Genomic DNA, 27,477 nt, shown 5'->3' on the forward strand with positions numbered 1-27,477 from the left:
CGAAGTCTAGATCCTAATATCGATATCTTCTCCGAAGTTCTTCCATTTGTTTTCAATAATACCGTGTACGGTTAAAAGGAAAAAAAGAAAAAAAGAAAGAAAGGAAGAACATCGTCCTGTTAATTACATTGGACTCATTGATTGCATTGGATGTATATTTACGGTACGTATTATAATTTCATCTTTTATCTCATTACATTATCTTATACTTTCATATATCTAACGGGACATATTGACGTCGTACGATAAGATAATACATTGTTTGGTTCGATTCTTTTTTTTTTATTATTTACTTCTATTACAAGATGAAAAAGACAAATAAATATATATACGAAAAAATAAGTAAATATCAATAAAATCGTTGTAAAGATAAATCGTAATTTCGTACAAAGTATTTCTCTCTCTCTTTCTCTCTCTCTCTCTCTCTCTCTCTCTTTTGCTCTCTCTTTCTCTCTCTCTCTCTCCCCTCGAGATAACTAATGTAAATAATCGGGCTCCGAAATTCGAAGTTTAACGACACTACTAATATTACTACTACTACTACTACTACTACTATTATTACTACTACTACTACTACTACTATTATTACTACTACTACTACTACCACTACTACTACTACTATTACTACTACTACCACTATCACTACCACTATCACTACCGCTACCTCTGCGATTACTACTACCACCACCGCTGCCATTACTATTACCACCACCGTTGCCATTACTACTACCACTATCACTACTTCTACTACTACTACTACTACTACTACTACTACTACTACTACTACTACTACTACTACTATTAATCCTACTACTACTACTATCACTACTACTACTACTACTACTACTACTACTACTACTACTACTACTACTACTACTACTACTACTACTACATGGTAAAGGATTGGCGCGAGTTCGCGTGGGGAGGATGTCGATTTTAAAACGGGCTGCGGGAACGTGTAATCGCATCGGACAGAATTCCGAAGAGTGACCAGTTGTCCGTGATCGCTTCCTGGTTGGTCGACCGTCTTCGTTTGTGTCGGTACTTGTGTATCTCTGTAGATATGTATCTCGCATACGCGTTTACGAACGTCTCAGTATCATCAGTTAGTTAGTGTGTGTGCAACTGCGCGCAAGACGTTTCTTATTTGTGTTGGTACATTCATACACCTGTTCTGATAGCCGTGTCCGCCTGGAGTGCCACGAACAAGCTCTCGCGCATGCTTATCGAACGGCTTCGCGGGTTCTTTGAGATACCGAATTCCATGATCGAATCGACATTTTTCGATGCTAACTGAAGGAACGTTTTTTGGTACGATATATTTTTAATGATATATATTTTTTAATGATACATTTTTTTAATGATACATTTTTTTAATGATACATTTGTCTTTTTTTTTGTTTCTTTTTTATTTCTATTTTTTTTCTCTCTAAGAGAATGAAAAGATTTTTACAAATCTATACGGGGTCTTTCAAAAATGTCTGTTTATTTTTCTTTTTTCTATATAGACAATTAGTTTCGAATAAAACTTCATTTTTTGACAATTTTTTTTTTAATTTATATTATTTAAACTATTATTATTACTATTTGAATTATTATTGTTAGAATATTATTCCAAAGAAAAGAAAAAGTAAATAAAAAAATACTAACTTCATTGTTTGAAAAATAGTTTTAAATTATTATTTTTTTTTCTTATTTTAATATTTTACAAAAAGAATTATATTTGTTGACAACTATTTTTAAATAAAAGAAACTGTTTAGATAAGAGACGGAGAGAGAATTCGCCGGTAGATCTAATATTTGTAAAACTGTCGAACTCGTTCACGAAAAAGTCCCGTTATGTTTGTATAATTAACCCTGTATAACGCCATGTGTAACTTCGAAGTCAACACTCGTATATCTGTTTTATTTCACTCCTTTTTTTTTGTGGCCACAATCTGGCGTAACATTATGTTGTTATACCATTCTTTCATAATCAAGAAGTTTGTTTATGGTAATTCTTATTTGCCAAACCAGAGTGTTTAAAATGTTGCGTACAAATTTGTTTTGAAATATTATCTCGTTTCTTAAGGTTCATACAATAATTATCTTTTTTCTTTTCCTTTGTTTTCTTTTGTTTGTTTGTTTGTTTTTCTTTTATTACTTTTATAATGTCATGCATGTAAATTTCATGCCGCATGCGAAGGTAAAACGATAACATATCGACTATTTTGGAAAAACATTATATCAACGTTATATTTGATAGCATTTAATTTATTTCGCTTGATTATGTTCACTTTAACTGTATCGTGTATTTTACTTTGCCTTTATATACTTTCGGATCACGAATGAAATGATTTATCTTGCAGTGTCAGTTAAAAAGAGATAGAGAAATAAAGAGAGAGTATCACCTCTGTTTTGTCTTTATTTCTTATTTTATTTTGAAACACGTGTATCGTTACACGTGCAAGTAAAATGTAGAAAGATCGAATTCTTCTTTAGCAACTACGATCAAGTTAAATAGAGCTGTAAACATTATTATTAAAAGTATTCGTAACGAAAAAGTATTCGTATACGATATGTTTATGCATACATATATATACATATATATACGATATATATATATATATATATATATATATATATATATATACACACTCTATATGTATGGATAGGTATTAAAAGAAAGAGGAGCATTTCGCAACGTAGCAAAACGTTAAATGATGTCGTCGAGGTCGTACAATCTTATAAAGGGCTCTCCTTCTCGAGTTTAGCCTCGTGTGATATTATTTGGTCTATCGTTAGGACCAAGCCGTAAAGGAGTCTCATGAAAACGCACGTGCGTCGGCATCGATCAAGCGTAGAGCCTTCTTTTTCTTTAAGAGATGACCTTCGATCGACCTTATTGTTCGTACTTACGCCTATTGTCGTCGTTATAAATTCTGCAGCTAACAATATATTGGAAAAAAAAGAAGGATAAATGAATAATTGTTTTTTCATCAAAAATAACAATATTGAAAAAATATAGTAAAGAGATTTATTGAAAAGAAGACAGTATTAAAAATAGACAATATTGAATATATATATATTGAAAAAGATCAAGATTATTTTATCGGTGATAAAAATTTGTTAGAAAAAAATTTCATAAATAAATAAAAAAGAAATGAAACTAAAATTATTATTAATTCTTTAGAAGTTAATAAAAAAGAATATATATTAAGTCATAATTATATTTGTTAAGAGATTTTATGAAAAATAAAAAGAAAAAAAAATTAAATTGTTCAATATATTTGTAATTCTATAATAACGTGCATATTAGGATAAAAAATATTCAATTAAACTTTGTATCATATGATCGCACACATTCATAATAAAACAATTAATGATCGACGAACAATACGATTACATTTACAGATAGTTACATAGAGAAATGATTACAAGAGTTGGGTTACGTTAATGGATAAAATTCTTTGATAACTCGCTCGGGAAAGAAGAAGAAGAATCGGATCCACTTAACATTTCGTTGGAGGCGACCTCGTGTGTCTCTGAGTCTTATTAGGGAGCCCGCTGTAAAGTCCACGAAGATACGAGCAGCCTTCTTATTTGCTTCACGTGAGACACGCACGCTCATTTGCCCTTTTTCATTCTTTTATTTATAGCGCCCATTTTGTGGCCGAGCGAAGCAGATGTTAGCGAGTCGTCGTCGTCGTCGTCGTCGTGGTCGTCGTCGTCGTCGTCGTGGTCGTCGTCGTGGTCGTCGTCGTCTTCGTTGTCACCGTCTTCGTCATCATCGTTGTCTGTTGATACGTCAAAAGCCGAAGAATCGCGACGATGTCTGACGCATTCGGGTTATCATTTCTATTATAATATATACATATTATTTTCGTTCCGTTCAGGGAGACCTTGTGAAAACTCATTAAATCTCTCTATAAACGTAATTATTTTTTGTCGTATGGTGTTTAGAAAAAAAAAAAAAAAAAGAGAAAAAAGGAAAAGAAAAAGAAGATTATGTAATGTAAAATCTATAATATAATTTGTGACAATATAGATATACTGTGCTAAGTATAATTCATGTTTAAATATTCAACGTTTGTTTCTTTGAATATGAATTAACTATTAAAATTTTATGACGTAAAAAATGAAATAAAATTTACAAATATAGATATACGCATATGTATGTGACTTCAAAGTTATAGAGGGGGTTTAAGGTGTTTTCCTCTCTCACTCTCTCTCTCTCTCTCTCTCTCTCTTTCTCTCTCTCTCTCTCTCTCTCTTTCTCTCTTTTTCTCTCTTTCTACTCTCACGCTTACTCATTCTTACTCATCAATCATCCTCTTAGTAATGGGAAGAAACTTAATGATTGTTTTAAATAATACGGAATATAACTTCTAAAAAAAATTATAAATACTTTATGACATTAGAATTTAATTACATATAATTTATATATTTAGTAAACATTAATCTTTGCATATGAATTAATAATTAATTTTATTGCAAAAGAATAAAATTTAATTTTAAAAAAATATATATATATATAAAATATATGAGTATATATATGAGTACATAACTTAAAAGTTAGATGATATAGAAAGTTAAGAATAGTTATTTATTTTAAATTATTTAAAACAATAAAAGAATTGGAGAAAGAAAAAATAAGTAAAGAAAAAGAGACCTAAGAAATAAATTTAATTTTCTAGAAATAGAAAGAACATAATTTGTTTATTAACAAATGATAATCTTATCTAACTAAATAGGAAACTAACTAAGCGAAAACGTGTTTTGTGTATCGTGTGTGACCAACTTTATCGTCTCGTAACCAACTATTCCTTTTTCCTAGATTGAACGAGAAGAGAGACTTAGAGAAAGATAAAAAAAGATAGATAGATTCGAAAGCGAATGAAAGTTAAATTATCACGATATCCGTATGTGTGAATTTATTTCTTGCTTTGTGTGTGTGTGTCTGTCTCTGTGAGTGCGCTCTGTGTGTATGTATGTATTTGTATGTTGTATGTCTTTGCATGAGGGAGAGAGAGAAACAGAGAGAGAGAAAGAGAGAGAGAGAGAGAGAGAGAGAGAGAGAAAGAGAGAGAGAGAAAGAAAGAGAAGGGGAGAGAGTCTTTGGTGTTCGCGTTCGGCTTATCCCAGTTTATTAGGGGGAACAATATGGAATGCACGCCCGTGGGATTGCGATTTATATCCCCGGCACTTGCATTACCTCACGGTATCGCAGCGCACCAGAGATTGCCGTAAAGCATCTCGGACAGTGCAATGCTAGAGACCCTGCCTGAGGAGAGTTCATTGCGTCTCTCATATTATCCATCTTTTCTTCATCGTCTTATGTTAGACATTTGAATATATTCATTGTAAATGTATATATATATATATATATATATATATATATATATATTAGTTAAATCTATATATATATATATATATTAGTTAAATTTATATTAAACACTCAATTACGAGTACAAGATATTCCTTATCGGATCTTTTTGAATTGAATTTAATTCTTTATAATTATAATTTATAATGTAACGTTGACGACGTCATACATACACACATGCATATATGTATTTTTAAAGATCTTGTTTCACTTTTTTTTTTTAATAATACATAACTTTTACATATAATTATTTCTTTTTTTCTTGTTCTTTTTTTTATTTTCGTCATGAAAAAATTAGATTATACAGGGTCAAAGTCGGTCCTTCTATCTTTACTCGATTGTATGCCGGTTTCTTCGAATAAAAAAGTTAACAAAAACAAAAGAAGAAATAAAAATTGTTAGTTATTTAAGAAAATAAAAAGCAAAAAAAAAAAACAAAGAACAAAAAACAAAAAAGGAGAAACGTTGAAATTATTATGTTTAATGGTCTTGTGCGATTTCTCTGTGAGAAAAAAAAAAAGAAAAATCTATCGGGTGAGCTAGTAAGTCGTCTAAAAAGTGAAGAAATCGAAGGATAATCGAGAAGATTTGCGTAACCCGATCGCGTCCTTCGCTTATCCGTGCCCTTCGAGTGGCCTTGAAGAGGATGGAGAGGCAAAGGAGAGTGTTGTGGCGCGAAAAACCGAGTCGGATCTTCGAAAGTCTCGATCCCAGGAGTTGAGAAGAGTAATCTCCTCCTTTTCCTCTTTCTCCTCCTCTTCTTCCTTCTTCTTTTTCATTCTACTCTTCGGAGCTCTTCGTATTCAGTGACTCTATACTGTAGCTGGTATACGAGTACACTTCCTCGTATACCATAGCGTATCTTTCGCGGCAACGCATGCCCGTCTCGACGCTCGCGACCGTTTTATTTCGTTCGATTCAAAACGAGTTCCAATCGACGTCTCATTCCGCGTGTTCACGCCCGCTATACGCTCGATAGAAGCTACATCATTTCCCTCTGCTCCCTCTGCTCTAGTCCGTTCTATATGTAAGTTGTATGCGCGCGCGCGCGCGAGCGAGCGAGCGAACGAGCGAACGAGCGAGCGACCACCTCCATTGCCTTCTTCGTCATCAACACTATTACTGTTACAAGCATTGGGTTGCGTCGTAATATGTTTTTTCTTTCTCTCTCTCTCTCTCTCTCTCTCTCTCTCTCTCTCTCTCTCTTTCCCTTTTTTCTTTTTCTTTTTTTATTTTATTCGACCTATCCTAGATCGTTTCGATCGTTGATCTCTTTGTAAGAGAGAACTTTTAGGAAATCGATCGACGTATCCTTTCTTCCGCCGTTGGATCATATATTTGTTTTCTTTTCAATTATTTTTTCTTCTTTTCCTTATTATTTCGATCGTCAATTTTGATTAGTAGAATTTTGAAAAATTCGTAGAAGGGGAAATACGTTTATCGATAAACCGATCACGTGTCTTTTCTTTCAAAATCCAGACGATGATTATTATCTTATTTTTATTCTTATTTCGTTTCGTTCGTCGATCTTTGAAAGAAGATCTGCGAATTTCTAAAGAGAACCTTTCGAAAATTGATCACGCGTCATTTTTTCCGGTTCGATTCTCCTTTTATTTCGCTCTTTCGTTTTTTCTTCTCCCGTTTCTTCTTTCGTTTACGTTTTTTTTTGTTTTTTTTTTGTTTTTTTGTTTTGTTTTTTCCTCCATTAGACAAGCGACTCGAGAACTTGTCCTTCTACGGATCGCATCACCTATCCTAGAACCGTCTAGAATCGTAAGATCGACTTCTTTCGAGGGTCGGCTCCGATTCGTTGGAGCCGACGACAACCCCTTTACAATAGGTAAGGACACGATCGAAATATCAAATTTCGAGGTCGTTCTTTAAGAAAGAGGAGGATCAGGTTTACGTACAACTAAAGGATAAAAAAGAATCTATCGATTCTTCGATAAATTCGTCTCAATGACTTAAAATATAAGAACAGGAGATTCACGTCGATCGTTCGTATCATTCGTTGCACGAGAAAATCATTGATCACGTTCAATAAAATCAAGGACCAATGAATGAAATTCTTTAAAGACAAATATGTTTACACTTATGAAAATAAGATCGCAAAAAAAATAATCGAGCGGATAATTTGGAAATATGCAGAGAGAGAGACAGAGAGAGAGAGAGAGAGAGAGAAAGAAAGAAAGAGAGAGAAAGAGAGAGCCGAAAGAAATACGCGAAACGATACGAAGAAGTGGTATTCAAACGTTAGGGGCTATCGATCTTTGGTGGGGTACAAAGAGTGCCATCTGTCGGTGGTTTTAACTCTGTGATCTTTCAACCAATGAACGAACGAGAGAGTCCCCCACTCGGTATTTAGTTTGCCCCCACCAGGCGAGGCGGCCTGTCGCGTCGCCGTGCGTGCTCTTGTCCTCTTCGTCCTCGTCCTCGTCCGCATCTTCTTCGTCCTCGTCTTCTTCTTCGTGTCCTCGTCGTCGTAGGGTCTGCCAGGGTAACGACGGTAGATGTAAACACAGAAAGAGAAAGAGAGAGAGAGAAGGAGAGGACAAGAAGATAAGAAAGAGAGTTGGGGGTCTCTCTCCGAGACGAGCGTCTCGTGATTCGTCGGGCGAAGTAAAAGGGCGGGCGGAGGGGGTGGGGTTGGACGGAGGAAGGCAGAGAGAGAGAAAAAGAGAGAAAGAGAGAGAGAGAGAGAGAGAGAAAGAAAGAGATAGAAAGAGAAAGAGAGATAAAGAGAGAGAGATTACAAGAGGCGCCGGGCAAGCATCCCAGAACGGCCGTGTGCTCCGTTCGTCTCTGAAACACAGAGAGGAGAGAGTCGGGGCTCGATCGATCGATCGGCTCGATCGAGCGTCGAACAATTAACGGCCATCAAATGCCCATCTCGGGTACGCGTGGCGCGTAAATCGCGGCGCGTAAATCGTGGCACGCTCTTGCGACTGAACGGACACGCGCCTATCCTCCTCCTCCTCTTCCTCCTCCTCTTCCTCCTCCTCTTCCTTTTCCTCCTCCTCCTCCTCCTCCTCCCCTTCTCCTCTTCCTTTTCTTCCTCTTCCCCTTCTTTTTTACTTCATCTTATTTTTCTTCGCTTCGTCTTCGTCTTCATCTTCGTCTTCGTCTTCATCTTCGTCTTTGCCTTCGCCTTCGCCTTCGCCTTCATCTTCGTCTTCGTCTTCACTTCCTCTTTATTTCTTGTTCTCCAAAAAGTCACTCCCCTCTCCCCACCACTTTCTTTCATCAACTCCCTCTTTTCTCCTCTCTTCTTCTTCTCCTTTTTCTTTTTCTTTTTCTTTTTTTTCTTCTTCTTCTTCTTCGTTTTTTTTCTTCCGTTTCCTTTACCTCCTTCCGCCTTCCAAAGTTTTTGGAAAACGCGCGAGTAAACTTTTCGTGGCCAGTGCCTTCGAGGACCTTCGACGGGCCGAAATTTTTACTTCGGTCTTTACTCCCGTACGACGGCCCGTCGATGTCCGTCGATCGTTCTCCCAACCGAACGCGATACTTCGTGATTTTACAGATCGATATATTCGATCGATATAACGAACGATCCGTGGATCGTCCTCGGCGTGTCAGTGTCTTATCGTCGTCGTCGTCCTCGTCGTCTGACTTCTTGGGAATAAATCGGGACTTGTAATCAAAGAGGACGAAGAGTAAGCTCGTTCTTCCGAGGTCGCCTTTCCTTCTTCTTCTTCTTCTTCTTCTTTTACTACTTCTTCTTCTTCATTATCGTCATCTTCTTCTACCTCTACTTCTTCGTCTTCTTCTTCTTCTTCTTCTTCTTCTTCTTCTTCTTCTTCTTCTTCGCTAAATCGTCTCCTTCGATCGTCTCCTTTCGCTGTAAGTACCTTTTTCTCATTTCCTTCGCTTTGTTTCTTCATCTTTTTCGTTCTTTTTCTTTATTCTTTTTTTTTCTTTTTTTTTCTTTTTCTTTATAAAATCTCCAACGTTTTATCGATAAATTAAAAGAAAAGAAAAACAAAACAAAAAAAAAAGAAAGAAAGAAAACAGAGAAAAAAAGGATCTATTAGGTATAACGATCAATTTACAAGCGCGTTTTAGCTTTTCGTTCGCTCGTTTTGTCGATAATCGATATTCGAAAGAAGGAAGCGACCGGCTTTCGACTCGCGTTATGTAATACATCGATCGAAACCGCGCGAGTTCCGTGAGAGTAATTGTTGCAATTATTGAGTTTCGCGATACTGAAAACGTGAACATTATTAACGCGATTTATAAAAAAAAAAAGGGGAGGAATATACAAAGTTGACAAGGTTTCGTTTTTCTCAGGAATGATGACGATATGAAGAACCGAATCGTCTGTTTTTATCGTCTAAACTCTGCTCATCTATTCCGTCATCCTCCCTTCGAACGTGCTTGCCTTTCTTTTATCTTTTTCTTTTCTCTCGTTTTTTTTTTTAATCGCGAAATTTGATCTCTTCCTCCTCCTCCTAAACTCTCGTTTATGTCTTAACGTAATATATTTTACATTATACACTCGACGTGTTTCGATTCGAAATCAAAGTGACGTGTAAATCTATTTTGACATGTTTGTTAATTGCTCTAACGACGACAGGTTTTATAGCGTGGGTAAGTGTCAGATTTGTAATAATTTCAATTCGAAAACATGAAAGAAATATCGTTTATAAATATTATTATTATTATTTGTTATTATTATTATTATTATTAATATTATTATTATTATTATTATTATTATTATTGTTATTGTTATTGTTATTGTTGTTATTATTGTTATTGTTATTGTTATTGTATTGTTATTGTTATTGTTATTATTAATGTTATTGTTAATGTTATTGTTATTATATATTATTATTATTATTATTATTATTATTATTTTTATTATTATTGTATGCAAAATATTTTAATGAACTAATGAACACATAGTTTAATTTAATACGTATTTTAAAGAAATTTTTGTTAGGATTTATATATGCTACTCGTTTTTTCTTTTCTTTCCTTCTTTTTTTTCTTATTTCGACAAAAATAAAAATACAACGTAATAAAAAAACGTAGATTCGGTAAAGTTTGGACAATTTTATCGAATGTTTTGTACATTGCATAACGTATATATTATGTACGTCGTCGATACTCGTCTAAAAACTCCGACGTATCTCACTTACATTGCTTTTCAGCGTCCTAATTGCGAGATATTGAGCCGATTACTCGACACATATGTATATCGGCCATCAAATATTATAATCCCTAGATATACTCTGCAAATTGGCAAGGCCGTCGAGAGATCCTACCGACTAGCCGCGAGGGGAATTTCGTAATCGTGCTTTGCTCGCTGTCTCTATATAATACGAAGGGAACGTCGCTGTTTTCGCTCGTAAATTTTCGAAGATATCGAATGCCCGACGCTATTTATATGGCTAATAAACGAGATTGAATTTGTCTCGACGAGTGGCTCGACTCGAATCGATGGATTTTTTTTTCCTTTTCGTTCCTTTTTTTCTTTCTCTCTTTCTTCCTTTCTTTCTTCTTCTTTTTCTCTCTTTCCAATCTAAAACTTCGTCGAATGAAGAATATCTATTCGAGAGAAGGAAAGGGAAAAAAAAGAAAAAAAAAGACGTTTACCTGGATAAAAATACGAGCATTATTATTTCCTTTTCTTTTTTTTCCTTTTTTTTTGTCTTTTTTCTTTTTCTTTTTTTTCGTACTAATTATGTGAATTCTTGTTTTACGTTTAAAGGAGTAAATCGTGAGTCGGCACCTCTCATACTTCTGAGAATTTTTAAACGTTATTTGGAAATCGATCGGTATCGATCGTATAAATAATTACATGCATTTTAAACAGGATCATCCTACGTTCTTGTACGCTTTTATGGTAATCTTATTTGTGAAATATTAACGATCCACGACACCTAGGGTGTAATTTTGTCTGACGTGGCGATAACATGTTTTGCCAAAATGGTTCGTAAACTTTATAATCTCGATAGATCATTGATAATATCGTCGGTGATTCGAATAATCAGATATTGCTTGAAGATACGTGAATTTATATAATATGAGCATGTTCTTTTTTATTTCATTCTTATTTCTTTTTTTTTTTTTTCCACTCTCTTCTTTTTCTCAATATCTAAGATATCTTTAATCGTAATTGATCTTTTAGGAAAAAATTTAATTGGTCGCTCGTGTTTTCGTTTATCTTAAATCCAATAATATGTTTGACCACGTACAAGGTCAAAAGATAATATAGGTTCTAAATTAAATATCGTAAATATCTCTTCTAGGATTTCACGATAAGACGATGTAAAAACAGTAGCTTAAGAGACAGATAATCTTGTCAATAACAAGACTTCCGAATTCTGATATTATCGGTGTATGATGTCATCGAGAAATTCGTTCGTTTCATCAAACGAAGGAAAGAGAGGGGCGGGGGAGAGCGAGAGCGAAAACAAGAGAGAGAGAGAGAGAGAGAGAGAGAGAGAGAGAAAGAGAGAAAGAAAAAGAAAAAGAAAGAAAAAAGAAAAGTGTCGAAGCTAAATCGTACGGCGTCATTATATTTCCCTTACAATGATTCGAGCACGTCATCTATAGAAAGTTCTTATCAAAATATGTTATTATCGGACATAAATAGTTGCGTGAGAAAGAAATAGGTCAAGATAATGCGATAATACATTACAACTTTCTTCGCTCATACTTTCTTCTCCAGAAGAAGAACCAGGAAGAAAACGAAAATTTACATAATACGTACTTATTTACGTATATACGTTAACTCACATATATATATATATATATATATATATATATATATATATATTCTAATTATTAAAATTTTCTATAATGATATTTTTTCTAAATATAATTATATAGATAGACACATTAAATGTGTCTATCTTACGAATTGATGAAAATTGTGTACGATAAGAAAGAAAAAAAATCCAAAAAGAAAAAGCAATTGCTTCTATTGTTCCTTTGTTTTATTGAATAAAACATTAAGAAGATCTGAATGAGAAATAAAACGAAAAAGAGAAATGGAAACAAAAGTAAATGGAAGAATTCGATAACGAAACGATAACGAGAGATCGTCGAATTAGATATAGATTGTCGAAGACAATAACGAAGAGGGACAACAATTAGTTGATTCGATCGAAAATTTGCAAGAGAACGAATTGAATGTTCGTCACTTGTAGTGAACGGAGTCGACGCGATGACATGCCGTTATCAGCGCATCGTAAATAAAAGAATCTCTCTTCGCAAATAACAGTGGGACACTCGTAATCGCTCGACTGCAAGAAGAGGAGACAGACGCACAATGACAGACGGGCACGCACATACAAGTACATATACACGTACGATATGCAGCGTGCACTTTTTCGCCCTTTATCCCGCCTCTCTTTTTCTTTATCGCGTGTATTCGCGCGTCTTTGTGTATGTACGCGCTGCATTCCATTTGATTCGTCTCTCCAACTATTTAGAGAGAGAGAGGGGGGGAGGCGAGGGGGAAGGGGGATAGAGAAAGAGAGAAAAAGTGAAAGAAAGGGAGGGAGAGGGAGAGGGAAAGAAAAATACTAGTGCGGAGAAAGGCTGCACAATTGTTTCCTTTTTTATTTTTTTTTTTTTTATTTTTTTTTCTTTTCTTTTTACTTGACTTTGTAAAATTATTTTCTATTAATCTTTATCTATAAAGTAGATACGTGTAATATATCATTTACATGCTCTTTTCAACTATGCAGAGAGGGAGAAAGAGGGGGAAAGAAATACTAACGCGGAGAAAGCCTGCACGATTCGTTTTTTTTACTTCATTTTATAAAGTTATATTATATCAATCCGTATCTATACGTAGATACATGTAAACTATCATTTACAAGCTTTCTAACTATGTAGAAAGAATGAGAGAGATAGAGAGAGAGAGAGAGAGAGAGAGAGCGAGAGAGAGAGAGAGAGAGGGAGAGAGAAAGAGAGTTAAGGAGGGACAGAAAGAGAGGAAGAAAAGAGGGAAAGGAAGAGAAAGAGAGAGAGAAATACTAATGCTATATGGATCTTTTTTCTTCTTAACAGTTTTTTATATTATTATTTTCCAACAATCTGCATCTATTCGTAGATACATATATGTAATATATCATTTATAAGAGAGAGGAGATTAAAGAGTGGAGTTATCAAAATTTTGATAATAAAGCAAAAGTAAGGGAACATAAATTGTAATAATTTATATTCCACTAGTTATATTTTCTTCTTCTTCTTCTTATTCTTATTTTTCCTTATTCTTCTTTGAAATTATCGTTTTTTTTTCTCTTATCTTTCTTATTCCCTTATCTTTTTTTTCTTCCGTTTGTTATTTTTTCTTTCCTTCTTTCTTTCTTTCTTTCTTTCTTTTTTTTCTTCTTCACATTGTCGCAGGTGTGACGTTAGAGAGCCTCGAGATGTTACTCTCCGGTGCTTGGTTTGAGGCTATAGCCGCTACACTTCTCGCAATTTTAGTCTTGGCTACCAGCTATCGACCACCATGGTGGTTCTGGACCGGAAGTCATCAGACCAGTGGTAAGCGTTTTCTAAGCGTTTTTATTTTATCGTTTATATAATTTATAATTAATAATTGTTATCATTTATTTAATCTTTACATCGATACGTACATATAGATTTCTTCTTTTTAATTGTTACTATTATAATTTACATATAATTACTTTACATAGATTATAAAAATATTGTCATATATTTTTGGATAATTTTCATTTTATCAAAATTTTAACAATTTTATTTTATTGATAGTTTGTTATCTTTTCTTTTTTTTTCTTTTGTTATTCTCATTATCACCATTTACTCATTTATTTTATTCATTATTTTTCTAATTCTAAACGTTATATAATTTACTTGCTTTAAATAGATTTTCTCTCAAGGAACTCGCCTATGCTATAATTGTAATACCTGATTTATTAAGGATCTGATAATATCTTGTTCCTTTCGATCGATAAATTTTACCATGAAAAGGAAAAAAGGAAAAAGAAAAGAAAAGGACAAATGAAAAAAAATAAAAAGAAATAAATAAATAAAAAGATAATGTCATGACATAGTAAGAATTTGAAAGTTTCAATGCGTAGTACGCGTTGTCCGTGATATACATATTATCGAAGTGACGTAAACGAGAGAGTAGACGAGATTGTACATACGTACATATATATATATATATATATATATATATATATATATATATATATATATATTATATATATATATGTATATATATATGTATGTATATATATATACATACATACATACAAACAACATATATACAAACATATATACATACATAGATAGATAGATAGATACATATACGATAGATACATACATCGAAAGGTCAATGAAACTATTAGATGATCGTATCAAGGTCGCGCGATAACTAGATTTCTATCTGTCGCCTTATCGGTAATATATTCGACTAACGTTACGCTTGCGTTCTGAGTGATTTAAGTTCGTATTATTTCCTCGTTTACTCGATTTGTCGGTACGCCGCGTATCTCTTTCTCTCTTACTCTCTTTCTATCTTTTTCTTTCTTTCACCATTGCTTCATATTCCACTACGTCTACGTCGTCGTATCTGACGCCCATTTTTCTTCTCGACTATCGTTTACTATTTATATACTTAGAGATAAAATTGAATGATAACACACGTACGATAACATGTAATCTTCGATTTAACACATACGTATTTATCTTGACGATGGCGAAGTTGAATTATACAATGAGTCGATAAACAAAACGAAAGAGATTTGTATTTTTATTTCTTTTTCTTTTTTATAATGAAAACAAAAATTAATAAAATAGATTGGATCGTTAAATTTCTATAACTTTCTATGACTATTAAATTAATTGTTAACCAGTAGTATATATTAGTATAATTAGAAGATTGTGTGTGTGTATATATATATATTTAAATTTGTTTAATGATGGAAAAATGTTTAAAAACTAAAATAGATTTCTAGCTTTCTAAAACTTTCATAAAACTTTCATAAATAAATTTCAAGTTACGCGATCATGTATTTTCTTTTAACAAAATAAATTGTTAATTAGTATACAGTGAAATTAAAAGATCGTGTGTGCGTGTGTGTATGTGTGTATATTTTTATAAACCAGAATGGATTCTTAACTTTCTAAAACAATCTATAACTTTGAAGTCACTCGATCATGCATTTTTTCTGGGTAATAAAATTAATTATTAATCGTTAATATATATTATAGTTAAAAAATTATGTGTTTATATATATATATATTTATTTATTTTTTATGATGACAAAATTTAAAAAAACCAGACTAGATTTTTAACTTTCTAAAATTATCTATAACTTTGAAATCACATGATTGTATATTTTCATCTTTTTGACAGCGAAACTAATTTTTTATCGTTAGTATATACATATATATATATATATATATAAATTTTATATATATAAATTTTATATTATATAATTTTTCTCGTTGTTTATATAGGGTTATTATGGAGTTTTTCTAAAGGATAAAAAACTTATCGCTATTTTATAAGAACGTTTATTCTTCATTATCGTTTTAATGTGGAAATGCGTTTTCACGACAATAGCTTTTGTTTCTCAGCCATATCGGAGGAGAAGGATAGGAGGCCATTTAAAACAGCTCGGGACGTGCCCGGTCCATTCTCCTTACCTATTCTTGGTACAAGATGGATATTCTCCTGGATCGGGTACTATCGAATGAACAAGATTCATGAGGCTTACAAAGGTAAGGACTTTGGCCTCTGTCCTACGAATTTATTCGCCAACTGGCTTTTCTCAACGATGGGAATAAGTTTAAACCGGGAAAGGAAAAGCATGAGACATTTGAATAAGATTTCTTCGAAGTTTCTTTTGAAAGAAAAAAGTTTTTTCTTTTAAAAGATATTTCATTTGCGAGTTTTTCAATCGATTTTTCTGTCTCTCTCTCTCTTTTTTTTTCCAACAAATCCTTAATTAAATCATGACATATGCATAGATATATTTATTTTTTAGTTATATATTTTAGAAAATTTTATATGCGATTTGGTCAAATCAGATTAGTTCACAATTTAATATTTAACCCTTTGCACATATATATATATATATATATATATGTATGTATATATATATATATGTATATATATATATGTATATATGTATGTATATATGTATATATATGATGTGAAATTATTCTTTTTTTAGTACATTAGAAAGAAGCAGTTTCTTATAGCTTAAAAAAATATAAATAATTAAAAAAAACAAAATATTTTCATCAGTCATATATTTTATAAACTAACTTAAAGTTTATTCTTATAACTCCTAGAATAAAGTAGCATGTTTGTCAATCAATTTCAAAAATATTGCGAATTTTAACAAGCTATATAATTTTTATAAAGCAATTTTTTATTAATAAAAACGTTTATATCTAATTGTCGTATAAAGACGAATACCGAAGACAAAAGAAAAAATTATTTTGTCGCGCTTAGGTATGTTAAAACAAAACAAAAAGAAACAAAGAAAGAAAAACAAATCAGATATCAATTAGCAGAGAATAAATTAGAAAAATAATTTTTTACGTGTGCAAAAGGTTAAATTCCAACGTCAACAAAGGGAATGTCAATAAATAAAAAAATAAAAAAAGAAAGGAAAAATGACGAAACATTTCTGAGAAAATGATCGAACCTTTCCCCGTTGAGACACGTGAGATCATCGCGTGAATGAACGAGATTGCTCTCGATATCGACCAGCCTATAATCCCTGATTCAAGAGTAGATCTGAATCGACGCTACGGAGGCTTGTGCAAGGAGGAGGCACTGTGGAACTGGCCGGTGATATCGGTATTTTCTCGACGTGATATCGAGCAGATCCTTAGGCGAGGTTCAAGGTATCCTCTTCGTCCACCGCAAGAAGTCATATCGCACTATCGACACTCGCGTCGTGATCGTTACACTAATCTCGGTCTTGTGAATGAGTGAGTATATTACACTAAACATATGTGTTAATTCTTTTAAATGCACATGATTTTTGGTATAAATAAATTTCTAAAAGGAGAAAGAAGAAAAAAAATATATATTATATTGAAGTAAATATTACATATTTATTATTATAATATTTATTATTAATCGTAGATATTAAAAAGGAAATAATAGAGAGATTAAGTCTTCGTAAAATTAAAAAAAAAGAAGGAAAAAATATTAGTAAATTGTCGTATGTATATGTCTACGCGTTGAATTGATTTGATATACTGTAATTTGTCAACAACAACAACAATAACAACAACAACAACAACAACAACAACAAAACATGCATTTAAGACTTAATTAGTAACACATTGATCGCCAAAAAATGTTTCAAAATTTATTACAATTATTTATAAGATCTATTTTCATGACATTTATCAAATTTTTTTAAAAATAATATTAAGGATAATATAAATATCGAATAGAAGAGATTAGTTTGGCAATCGATCTGTTGTTTATCGTTTAGGTCAAATACAGTATTTCAAATAATTGTTATTCTCTTTTTTTTTGTTTTGTTTTCATAACTTTTCTATGACACAACACATAACACACAACACACATATACACGACACGCAAACGCACACACAGACAGGGCGAGACTTGGCAGAAGCTTCGTTCTGCTCTCACTCCGGAACTCACGGGAGCCAGCACGGTTCTCGGCTTTTTTCCTGCTCTAAATATCGTCTGTGACGGTTTCATCGAGCTAATACGAAAACGGAGAACCATGTTTGGCATCGCGGGATTCGAAGAACTTGCCTATAGAATGGGACTCGAGAGTGAGTTGTTTCTTTCCTTTTTTTTTTTTTTTTTTTTTAATATCTGAATAAAAATTCAACAAGTTTTCTTCACACATTTTGATTAGTTTCTAAATATATTCCTTATTTATGATTAAAACGAATAAATAGAATACGAGTATTTTATAATTAAAATTCCTGCGTGAAATTAGTTTGCACAGCTATTAGGTTGATTATAAAGTACCGTTATAAGTGAAGAATTCATTTATTGAATCAATCCGACGAATACGATATGGTTTTTTTTTTTTTTTTTTTTTATAATAAAAATACTTAATTTTATTGTTTTGCATAATTATCCAATTAACACATAAATAATTGAAATTTTATTCTAATAAATTCTTACTTACATATAATAACAGATTTATTTATGAATCAAAACTAATATAAATGCCGTGTTTATCGAGACGAAATATATTTCGCAATTAATATATCGAATCCTACTTTCGTTTCGGTCTGATAATAAGAAAATATTCATTTCTCTTTTTATTTTTTTTCTTTCCTCGTTAAATGTTGGGCAACTAAAAAGATAAAAACAAAAAAAAATAAAAATAATAAAAATAAAAAAGCAAAAAACTTGTTGATCACACTTCCACGTTTTTCTACATGATTATAATTATGCAAATTCTTATCGATTATTTCGCTTATTAAGCCCTCGTTTAAAATGAGAACACGGTTCTTAATACATGTAGCAATTTTTCTAATGAACTCGAGAAAGATGAAAAAAGGAAAGAAGAAAAAAAAGATAAAAAACAGTAATATCTTATCACATTTTACGAAGGTACCTGTACCTTGATTCTGGGTCGGCATCTTGGTTTCTTAAAGCCGGACTCGAGCGACACGCTTACTGCAAGATTAGCGGAAGCAGTTAGGATTCACTTCACGGCCTCGCGAGATGCCTTTTATGGATTGCCGCTTTGGAAGGTGCTACCGACATCTGCTTACAAACAACTGATAGAGAGCGAGGACGCTATTTACAAGTAATTATTAATATGGATGCTTCATCTGTTAATATTTATTTTTTGTCTTTTAATCATAAAGATTTTTATCTTTATTATTATTATTCTTATTATTATTGTTACTATTATTGTTATTATTATTATTATTATTATTATTATTATTATTATTATTATTATTATTATTATTATTATTATTATTATTATTATTATTATTATTATTATTATTATTATTATTATTATTATTATTATTATTATTATTATTATTATTACTCGTTACTATATTTTACGAGAAAAAGAAAGAATTTTTTTGGTTGAAATTTTTTTTTCCAGCATAATTTCAGAATTAATGGAGACGACGATGTACGAGAAAAGGAACGACGCTCGAGACGAATCCGTGGAGGCTGTTTATCAATCGATTTTACGACAGAAATCATTAGACATAAGGGATAAAAAGGCAGCCATAGTGGACTTTATTGCGGCCGGTATACACACAGTGAGGCCGTCATAATATTCTAGTTTATGATCTCTCTCGTATGTACATACTTATGGAATTTCGATTATAGAAGAATCTATATGTTAATCGAGACGATTCCGATGAATAAATGGACGATCGTTCGAATTCTTTTATTATTCCGTACGATCATTCGAAATGTAGAAACACTCTGACTTTTATAGTAATATAATATAATCGAACTTTCATAAGATTACGTCGAAGAGATCGCATAAGTGAGTGGAAGGATAGTATAAATAACTCGTTTTAGAAGTTCATTAGATAGTCCGTTTTATCTCTCTCTCTCTCTCTCTCTCTCTCTCTCTCTCTCTATATATATATATATATATATATATATATATATATATATATTCTTTTTCTTTTTCTCTTTTTTATTTCTCTTCTTCTTCTTTTATTTTACAATTCGTTTGCCATAATAGATTTCTTATATATTATAGGACGATATCGTTAAAAATTTTATGTGATAACACTGACAGCGATTATTATTTATTATTATGTTTAAAATTTTCATTGATTTTCACAGTTGGGTAATACTTTAGTTTTCCTTTTCCACATGATCGGAAGTAATCCAGAAGTACAAGAAACTTTATACGAAGAAACCTGTACATTGGCACCGCGAGGTTGCGATCTGACAGTCGAGGATCTTCGAAAAGCACGTTATTTACGTGCTTGCATCAATGAAGCGTTTAGGTAAACAAGTTATAACATTTTCATTGATAATATTAATCGAAGGATATGACCGTGCTTATTTGTTCGTCATATGAATTTAGGTTGGTACCAACGGCACCGTGTATCGCAAGAATTTTAGATGAACCAATAGAATTGGATGGCTATCATCTCAACGCTGGGGTAAGTTATTTATTTTCCACGATTCTCTAATTGCTAAAGTCAACGATAGTTTGATTACAGAGATTTCAAATACGGTTAGTAACTTAACTAATCGGAACTGTACTTAAAGTCTTCACATTTTGCTATCTTCTTCACCCCAGACGGTAGTTCTCTTGCATACATGGATAGCTGGATTAGACGAGAATAACTTTAAGAATGCGTCCAAATGCGTGCCTGAAAGATGGCTGAAGCCTATGGTACCACATTCGCCATTACTGGTAGCGCCTTTCGGTGCTGGTCGAAGAATCTGCCCGGGCAAACGCTTTGTGGAACTTGCTCTACAACTTATCCTAGCGAAGGTTCGTAATTATATAGTGATATGAGAGAGATTATTTTAACCGCCTCTACGAGAGCTGATTTAATTTGATATGCTTCATTTTTTTGTATTATATTTCGTAACCCGACGATCCCTTTTTTGTTATCTTTCTTTTCTTTTTTTTTCTTTCGTAATCTTCTCGAGATAATTTTGTTTCAATTTTAAATAAATTTTGTTTAATTTGTATGGGTCAAAAAAAGAAAAAATAAAGAAAAAATGAAGAAGAAGAAGAAGAAGAAAAAAAAACAGAAAAGAAATTGATTCAAACGAGACAAAATGTGATTTCGAAACGTTCAAATATTAGATCTCTTCGTTTTTTTTCTATACATCAATCTTTTTTTCTTCATGATTAAAAAATTTATATCATTGAATTTCGTTTCTTTGATAAGCTAGAACATTATGTAAAGGAAAATGTGTCGACCTAATTATTAAAAATAAAAAAGAAAAAAAAATATATATATATATACATATATCGACGACCATTAAATCTTAACGATAAAAAAATGATCGTGAAAAAAAATTCCGTGTTAATCAGAATATTTTTAATTTTAAATCAAACAAATTCCTTCGTTTAACATTTTTTTCGAGATTGTTGAGAAACAACGAAGATATTTCAAATTTTTGAGTTAGGTGAAACACTCTGTATTTCACCTACACATATATATATATATATATATATATATATATATATATATATATACGTATATGTAAATATCATAAGAGGAAGTTAGTAATTTTTCTTTTTTTTTTTTTTTTCAAACTTTCGCAGATCGTTCGAGAATTCGAAATCATAGTAGACGATAAACTCGATCTACAATTCGAGTTTATTCTCGCCCCGAAAAGTCCGGTCTCACTCGGTTTTCGAGATCGTCTGGAGATGGTATGAAAAGTGATCGAACAATTAGAAGACCAAACGCCTTGCCAAATCGCGTTTTAATCGTATAAATTTACGCGTACACGTTTAGATATATATATATACATATATATGTATGTATGTATATGTATATACATATATATTATACGTATGTATTGTATATTCAGCGCGAACATCACGTTTAAGCATTCGACGTTAATCATTTTCATCGATTGATCTATCGAGAATCCTTTTTTCCATTTTTTTTTTTTTATCTTTTTGCTAGCACGCAATATTTTTAACCTATTGCACTCGACGAACATTATCAGTCAGTCACAATTCTAAATATCAACGTTTTCTTAGTGTTTCTTCTCTTTTTTTTTGTTTTTTTCAACTGAATGAAATACGAATTAACAATAATAACAAAAGACAAAGCGAGAATACCATCTCGAGTGCAAAAGGTTAATTTCTAAGAGCATTTTACTCGAACATTAAATTATCTATTATACGGTTAATTAGGATCGTCTTATTTTTTTCAAACATTGACGTACATATGTATGGTATGTATATGAATGCAATGATATCATAATAATTAAAATTATTTAGAATCGTCGTTCATCATTCGTGTTATTAAATCGAAATCGTTCGTTTTCTATTTTTTTCTTTTTTTTTTTTTTTCTAACATTTCCATTTGTTTTCTTCTCCTACTTCTGCTTCTTCTTCTTCTCCTTCTTATTTTCTTTTGTTTCTTTTTATTCCCTTTTTTCTTTTTTTTTTTTTTTTTTTTTTTTTATCAAAGTAAGACGATCCTAATAACTAACATAAGTCTAATGTATATGTACGTCGTCACGAGTTAATGCGAGATTTTGATTTGCGATAAATGTAAGAAGATTATGCGTCGTAAGCGAAGTGTAATTAACAGAGAGGGAGATAATGAAAAAGGAAAATATAATGAAAAAAAAGAAAAAAAAGAGAAAAGTAAAAAAGTAAAAAAAATCGTGAAGAAAGTTGCCCATCGTTATCGTTAAGGGCCGAGGAAATCATTTTCAAGGACTTTCATTGCATCAAAGTGATCTCATTACCACGAGGAGATCTCGTCTCTAAGGTATTTCATTTTTTGTCACTACACGATTTTCAATTTTACTTATACGGTATACCCTCAGCGCGAGAATTTATCTGTATGTGTGTGTATGTATATATATATATATAATATATATATTAAAGTATGTATAGATATAATGTTACTCGTTTATCGTAAGAATAAACATGTTGAGAGTGTCAAGTGCAATATATATACATATATATAAATATATATGTGTATATATTATATATATATATATATAGAAGTAACCTATGATGTGTCCATCTTATGTATCATATTTTATAAGCTTGTTTATGTGCAAACGTTGCAACTACATATGTGTTCTTCTCTCGTAATCCAAATAACAAACAAACAAACAAACAAAAAAAAAAAGAAAAAAAAAAGGGAAACAAAATATAAATATTTATTTTAGCCGTTCAACATCGTCATTTCTACGATAGACAATGTGTAAGCATTTATTTCAGATAGTGAAGGATGTAGTATACCATAATATTGTTATTGGCGATCTCTCTCTCTCTTTCTCTCTCTCTTTCTTTCTCGATAATGTATCCGTCATGTTATAATCTAATAACGAGCATCTTTTACAAATCGTTTATTTATGTTAACAATACAAATGATATTGTATCGCACAGTACGTTAGTCGAAACATATGTTACAGTTTATTATAAATTCTAGATTATATATCTGGGTGACTGAAAGGAAAGCTCCTAATCTTATGCGAATATAAGCGCCCACGGAGCTTTCGATAGAAATACTCGAAATGTTCCTTAACAGTTTCCTTGGTAATAATGATTTTACAACGAGTTAAACTGTAAATATATTTGATTATTTTCTCGTATACAAAAACATTTCGATGATCCTCCTTCGTCGTTATAATAATAACATTAGTTCGCTAAGATAAGAAATCGTATCTCTCTCTCTCTCTCTCTCTTTTTCTTTTAATATTTTTTCTTTTTTATCGTACGACGATAACTCGAATCATTACATATCGTGATATATAATAATGTTCGCGAATTTCTGGTCCTTTAGAAAAAACTTAACGTAAAGATTAATTCTCATTAAAAAATAACATTCATTTGATCAAGCTTTTGATACTTTTCGGAAGATTCGGTATAGAACCTTTACTCGCACTGGAAGCCGTAGGTCTCATAAAACTATGATTCTTCGTGCCGGCACGAGGTTGTAATAATCGGCTCTTGGTGGGTGCAACCTTTTCACCACCAGGTTGACAGGATATCGTTGATTGTTGTCCGATGCTACTGCCACTGCTACTGCTACGAGAAGCGATCGTTCGAGGTTTGTTCACCTGCTTTGAGATCGTATCAATTATCGCCTATAAATTACAATTATCTCATATATAATACTTACATAAGATAATTAATTAAATTTTTTTTACTTACATTATTCGTCTTTCTAACATTTCTTGCTACAGGACCAACGCTGCTACCACTGCTACTGCTCCTACTGGCAGGAATCCTAGTTACGGCTATTCGTGGATTGGTACGTCTCTTATCGTTCTCTTTTTTTACGGTTGGCGGTAGGGGTGTATTTGAAGGACTACTTTTCCTGAGGTCATTAGTCAACGCACGAATTGCGGACGTGTAGCTACGAAGATGAGCATGAGAGGGCGCCAAATTTCTTACAGTATTAACAGAGGTAGCACTGTTCAATGAACTTCTAGAGCTACGAAGACTGCTACGAGAACCAGAACGTTCGACCTCATTTCTAATATTCGACGCCATTACAGTAGGATTTCTTTTCAATGATTCGACTTTCCTATTATTTTCACGTTTCATATTAGCCGTACGTTTTGGTAGGAAACTCTTTTCGTTGTTCGTCCCTCTAACTGGGACAGTAGTCTTTGCGAAGACATTTTTGGCTGGTTCCTTAATGATATGTCGTACATCCACTTCTTCTTCTTCTTCGTCGTTAGGTCGACATTGAGTTACGATCGTCCCGGTATAACGTAATTCAGCTGGGGAATATCGTGTAGAGTCGTGAGCGTCAGTTTCATAATTCCCTGATGACGTTTCCTGACTCAAAGATTCCGAAACTAGACTTTGGGTCTCCTCGAATCCTTCGTCGTTCAGTTCCTGATCTCTACCCTTTACAGTCGTCCCCAAAGATAACGGTGATGCATTCGTGACATTTATGTCAGGAATAAACCTATTTCTAAACATGGAGCTTTGTTTAGGAGGATCTTCCATCGTTTGGATCACCTCATTGGATACAGTTTTTCGATCGTTATCCACGTTTGAAGAGAGCTCGTTCATATCCGTTTGATCAATCGTAATTATGTGATCTTCTACGATCTTACGATCTGATACGGTTTGTTCACAATTTAGATTCCTTATAGGACTTTGATTGATCTGACTAGGTGGACTGCTGGTTACTCGAATAGCTTCCTTTACCTGACTTGGATCTATCATACTTCTGTGACGTTCACGACTACTTACGGCTCTTTCGGCTAAGATCGTCACTGGTTCTCTTGGTCTTGATTCCTGCATCACTGGACTCAAAACTGTATTGGTAACAGCTACCACAGGAGGTGGTTGGCTAACAGGAAGTCGAGAGTTTCTCTGAACGTTCGAACGTGACAAATGTTGAAGATCTTCCCCTGATCGAGCGATCTCAGCCAATGCAGCATCAATCTTCTCGGTCGTTGTTGTTTCTGAATGTTTCAATTTCTCCTGCCAGACTCGGAGCATAGCATCTTCTTCCTGTCCATCTTCAGTCAACGACAATGTACTTGGTCGTTCCGTTGATTTCTCTTCGAAGATCTGCTGATTCACTGGATCTTCTTTTTTCGTATCTTTTTCCGTAGGATCGGACATTTTTTTATATCTTCTTGTTCTTCTCGTGGCCGAGTATCTATCGAAATTTCCTTAAAGAAAAATAATATATTTGTGTTAAATAATTCATACTATCCACTATCAAATCTCATTAGAAAGTGATCGTTATTTTGCAAAAACTGAATTTATATTCAGTACAGTCATAGGATAAAGTTAATGAATATTAAAAACAGTTCACAGAGATGATAAGTTATATCAAATTACGGTTAGTTAATGATGCAAAGAATAAATAAATCAGTGTCAAAAGAGAGATTATCGAAACGAGTTAACCTACCGGTACCAAGATCAGCATTAACACTAACAGGTTTCAACGAAACAGTCTTCGATTCTCGACTTTGAAGAGAACTACTACATCTTTCTCGTTTACATGGTTCTTTCTCGACCGGTTTAACCTCCTTCGGTGGACTGATAAGTCGTCTGGTTGCCGGTGGTGTCTCAATATTATCCGAATCAATTTCAATCTTGTCACTGATGTTGCCGTTCTCATCATCAGAATTTTTCTTAACAAGCTTCGAGAATCTTCTTGTGGTTGGAGTTTGCGAGCCTGTATAAGGTTGTCGAAGATAAATGGTTAGTTCGTCCTGAGTGTTCGCATTCACCGTCTCGCTGATCTTGTTCTTCTTTCTGTCCTCTTCTCTGATCGCCTATATAATGCGTTATCATAAATAGTTTAGCTTCGAACTTATATTTATATATATATATATATATATATATATATATATATATATAATCACAAAATTTTATTATATAACACATAGAATATATTTCAAGGTAATCTTTATAAAGGATAAAATAAGGTAACCGTGTAACATATAATTTTTCTTACATACTTGTAATGGACTAGGAGCAAGGATATTTTCAGTACTAAGTCTGGATCTTAGCCTACGAGAGTAACGTGGGTCAGTCTCTTCCATGCTATTTGGTACGTTTAAACTCGACTTTCGCCAAGGTGATTTATCTTTCTGCGATGGGTTCGGTTGGGCTTCTAAAAAGAAGTGGAAATACTGGAATATCTCGTGGAACTTGTATTCCAATCGGAATGATTATAATGATAATAAAAAAAAAAATGATTTACCTTCGATGGCTTCCATCGTACGCATTACATCCGTTTTCTCAACGGATGGCCGCCAGTCGTAAACTTCGGAATAACCTTCGTGCATAGAATCGTCTTCAACCAGGGTATTTCTGATGGAGTTCTTGCCTTCACTTTCTGTATATATATATATATAGATAAGATCGATCGATTACAGTGTTTACCGAGATTGAATTGAATCAAATTTTATTTTTAACGTCAACTTACCTGAGTCTTCGAAGGACCTACGGTTTGCTTGACGCAATTGTCTGGCCTTTCTTTGAAGTTCTTCTCCCGCACGATCTTCCTTCTCGTTTTCTGACAGCCAAGCCTCGATTTTTTGCCTCCATGCTTTCCTGTATTATATAAATATATCATTATTTTTATCTTTCATATCGCGCAATAATCCTTGGAAAGAAATTCGTTAGAGAGAGAAAGAGAGAGAAAGAGAGAGAGAGAGAGAGAAAAAATAAAAAGAGAAATTTATGAAGCAAAAGAAAGATCATCCTACCCTGGCTTTGCTTCCTCTTCTTGCAAAAATGGCTTGCTCTCGGCTAAAGGTGATGGTGAACTTGGTCTTTCTCGATCAGCCGAAAAATCGGCATTCAATAAATCGCCCCTTCGTGCTTGACCGCGAGCTCTTCGTGCCCACGATCGATCTATATAAAAATTTCGATTGATAAAGCGATTTGTTTCATTAATAAAATTGATAATAACGACAATATTCGAATACATACACTTTTGTATTTACATGATATAATGTGTTAAAAAAAAAAATTCGTGTA

The 27,477-nt window shown here is 32.8% G+C and overlaps 2 protein-coding genes across 14 annotated transcripts in view; one reads left to right on the forward strand and one right to left on the reverse strand.

Moving 5' to 3' along the window:
• On the forward strand, positions 1–23,606 carry LOC124429609 (ecdysone 20-monooxygenase). 10 transcript variants are annotated; one of them, XM_046975110.1, is made up of 12 exons: positions 5,383–9,205; positions 9,939–9,952; positions 13,727–13,867; positions 15,932–16,075; positions 17,101–17,299; positions 17,937–18,124; positions 18,921–19,119; positions 19,429–19,591; positions 20,133–20,299; positions 20,380–20,458; positions 20,599–20,796; positions 21,583–23,606. In XM_046975110.1, exons 3-12 carry the CDS (start codon positions 13,750–13,752, stop codon positions 21,697–21,699), a joined length of 1,572 nt encoding a protein of 523 aa, XP_046831066.1. In that variant the 5' UTR covers positions 5,383–9,205; positions 9,939–9,952; positions 13,727–13,749; the 3' UTR covers positions 21,700–23,606. The 10 variants fall into 10 exon arrangements, with proteins under 10 accessions (XP_046831064.1, XP_046831063.1, XP_046831070.1 ...); XM_046975112.1 differs by having other exon boundaries at positions 5,383–9,018; XM_046975108.1 differs by lacking the exons at positions 5,383–9,205; positions 9,939–9,952 and adding an exon at positions 1–163.
• Positions 23,346–27,477, reverse strand: part of LOC124429608 — a 26,081-nt gene continuing 21,949 nt past the window's right edge. For 2 of the 4 annotated variants that reach the window (XM_046975100.1, XM_046975101.1), the window contains 7 exons: positions 27,204–27,351; positions 26,921–27,048; positions 26,696–26,830; positions 26,451–26,605; positions 25,895–26,264; positions 24,169–25,652; positions 23,346–24,101 (listed from right to left, as the gene is read on the reverse strand). In XM_046975100.1, the coding sequence (XP_046831056.1) occupies positions 23,841–24,101; positions 24,169–25,652; positions 25,895–26,264; positions 26,451–26,605; positions 26,696–26,830; positions 26,921–27,048; positions 27,204–27,351 (2,681 nt within the window). In that variant the 3' untranslated portion in view covers positions 23,346–23,840. The remainder of the gene's footprint in view (positions 24,102–24,168; positions 25,653–25,894; positions 26,265–26,450; positions 26,606–26,695; positions 26,831–26,920; positions 27,049–27,203; positions 27,352–27,477) is intronic. The other 2 variants (XM_046975104.1, XM_046975102.1) reach the window with 2 other exon arrangements.

The sequence above is a fragment of the Vespa crabro genome, chromosome 15, assembly GCF_910589235.1.
Source record: "Vespa crabro chromosome 15, iyVesCrab1.2, whole genome shotgun sequence".
In the NCBI taxonomy this organism is placed as follows: Eukaryota; Metazoa; Arthropoda; class Insecta; order Hymenoptera; family Vespidae; genus Vespa; species Vespa crabro.

Bases quoted from the DNA above. Each gene is read 5' to 3' on its own strand.
- LOC124429609 (XM_046975105.1), top strand. From the start codon at position 9,910: ATGTTTGTTAATTGCTCTAACGACGACAGGTTTTATAGCGTGG. The intron at 17,300-17,936 runs GTGAGTATATTA...ACGCACACACAG, and splicing joins AATCTCGGTCTTGTGAATGA to ACAGGGCGAGACTTGGCAGA. The intron at 20,797-21,582 runs GTTCGTAATTAT...AAACTTTCGCAG, and splicing joins TACAACTTATCCTAGCGAAG to ATCGTTCGAGAATTCGAAAT.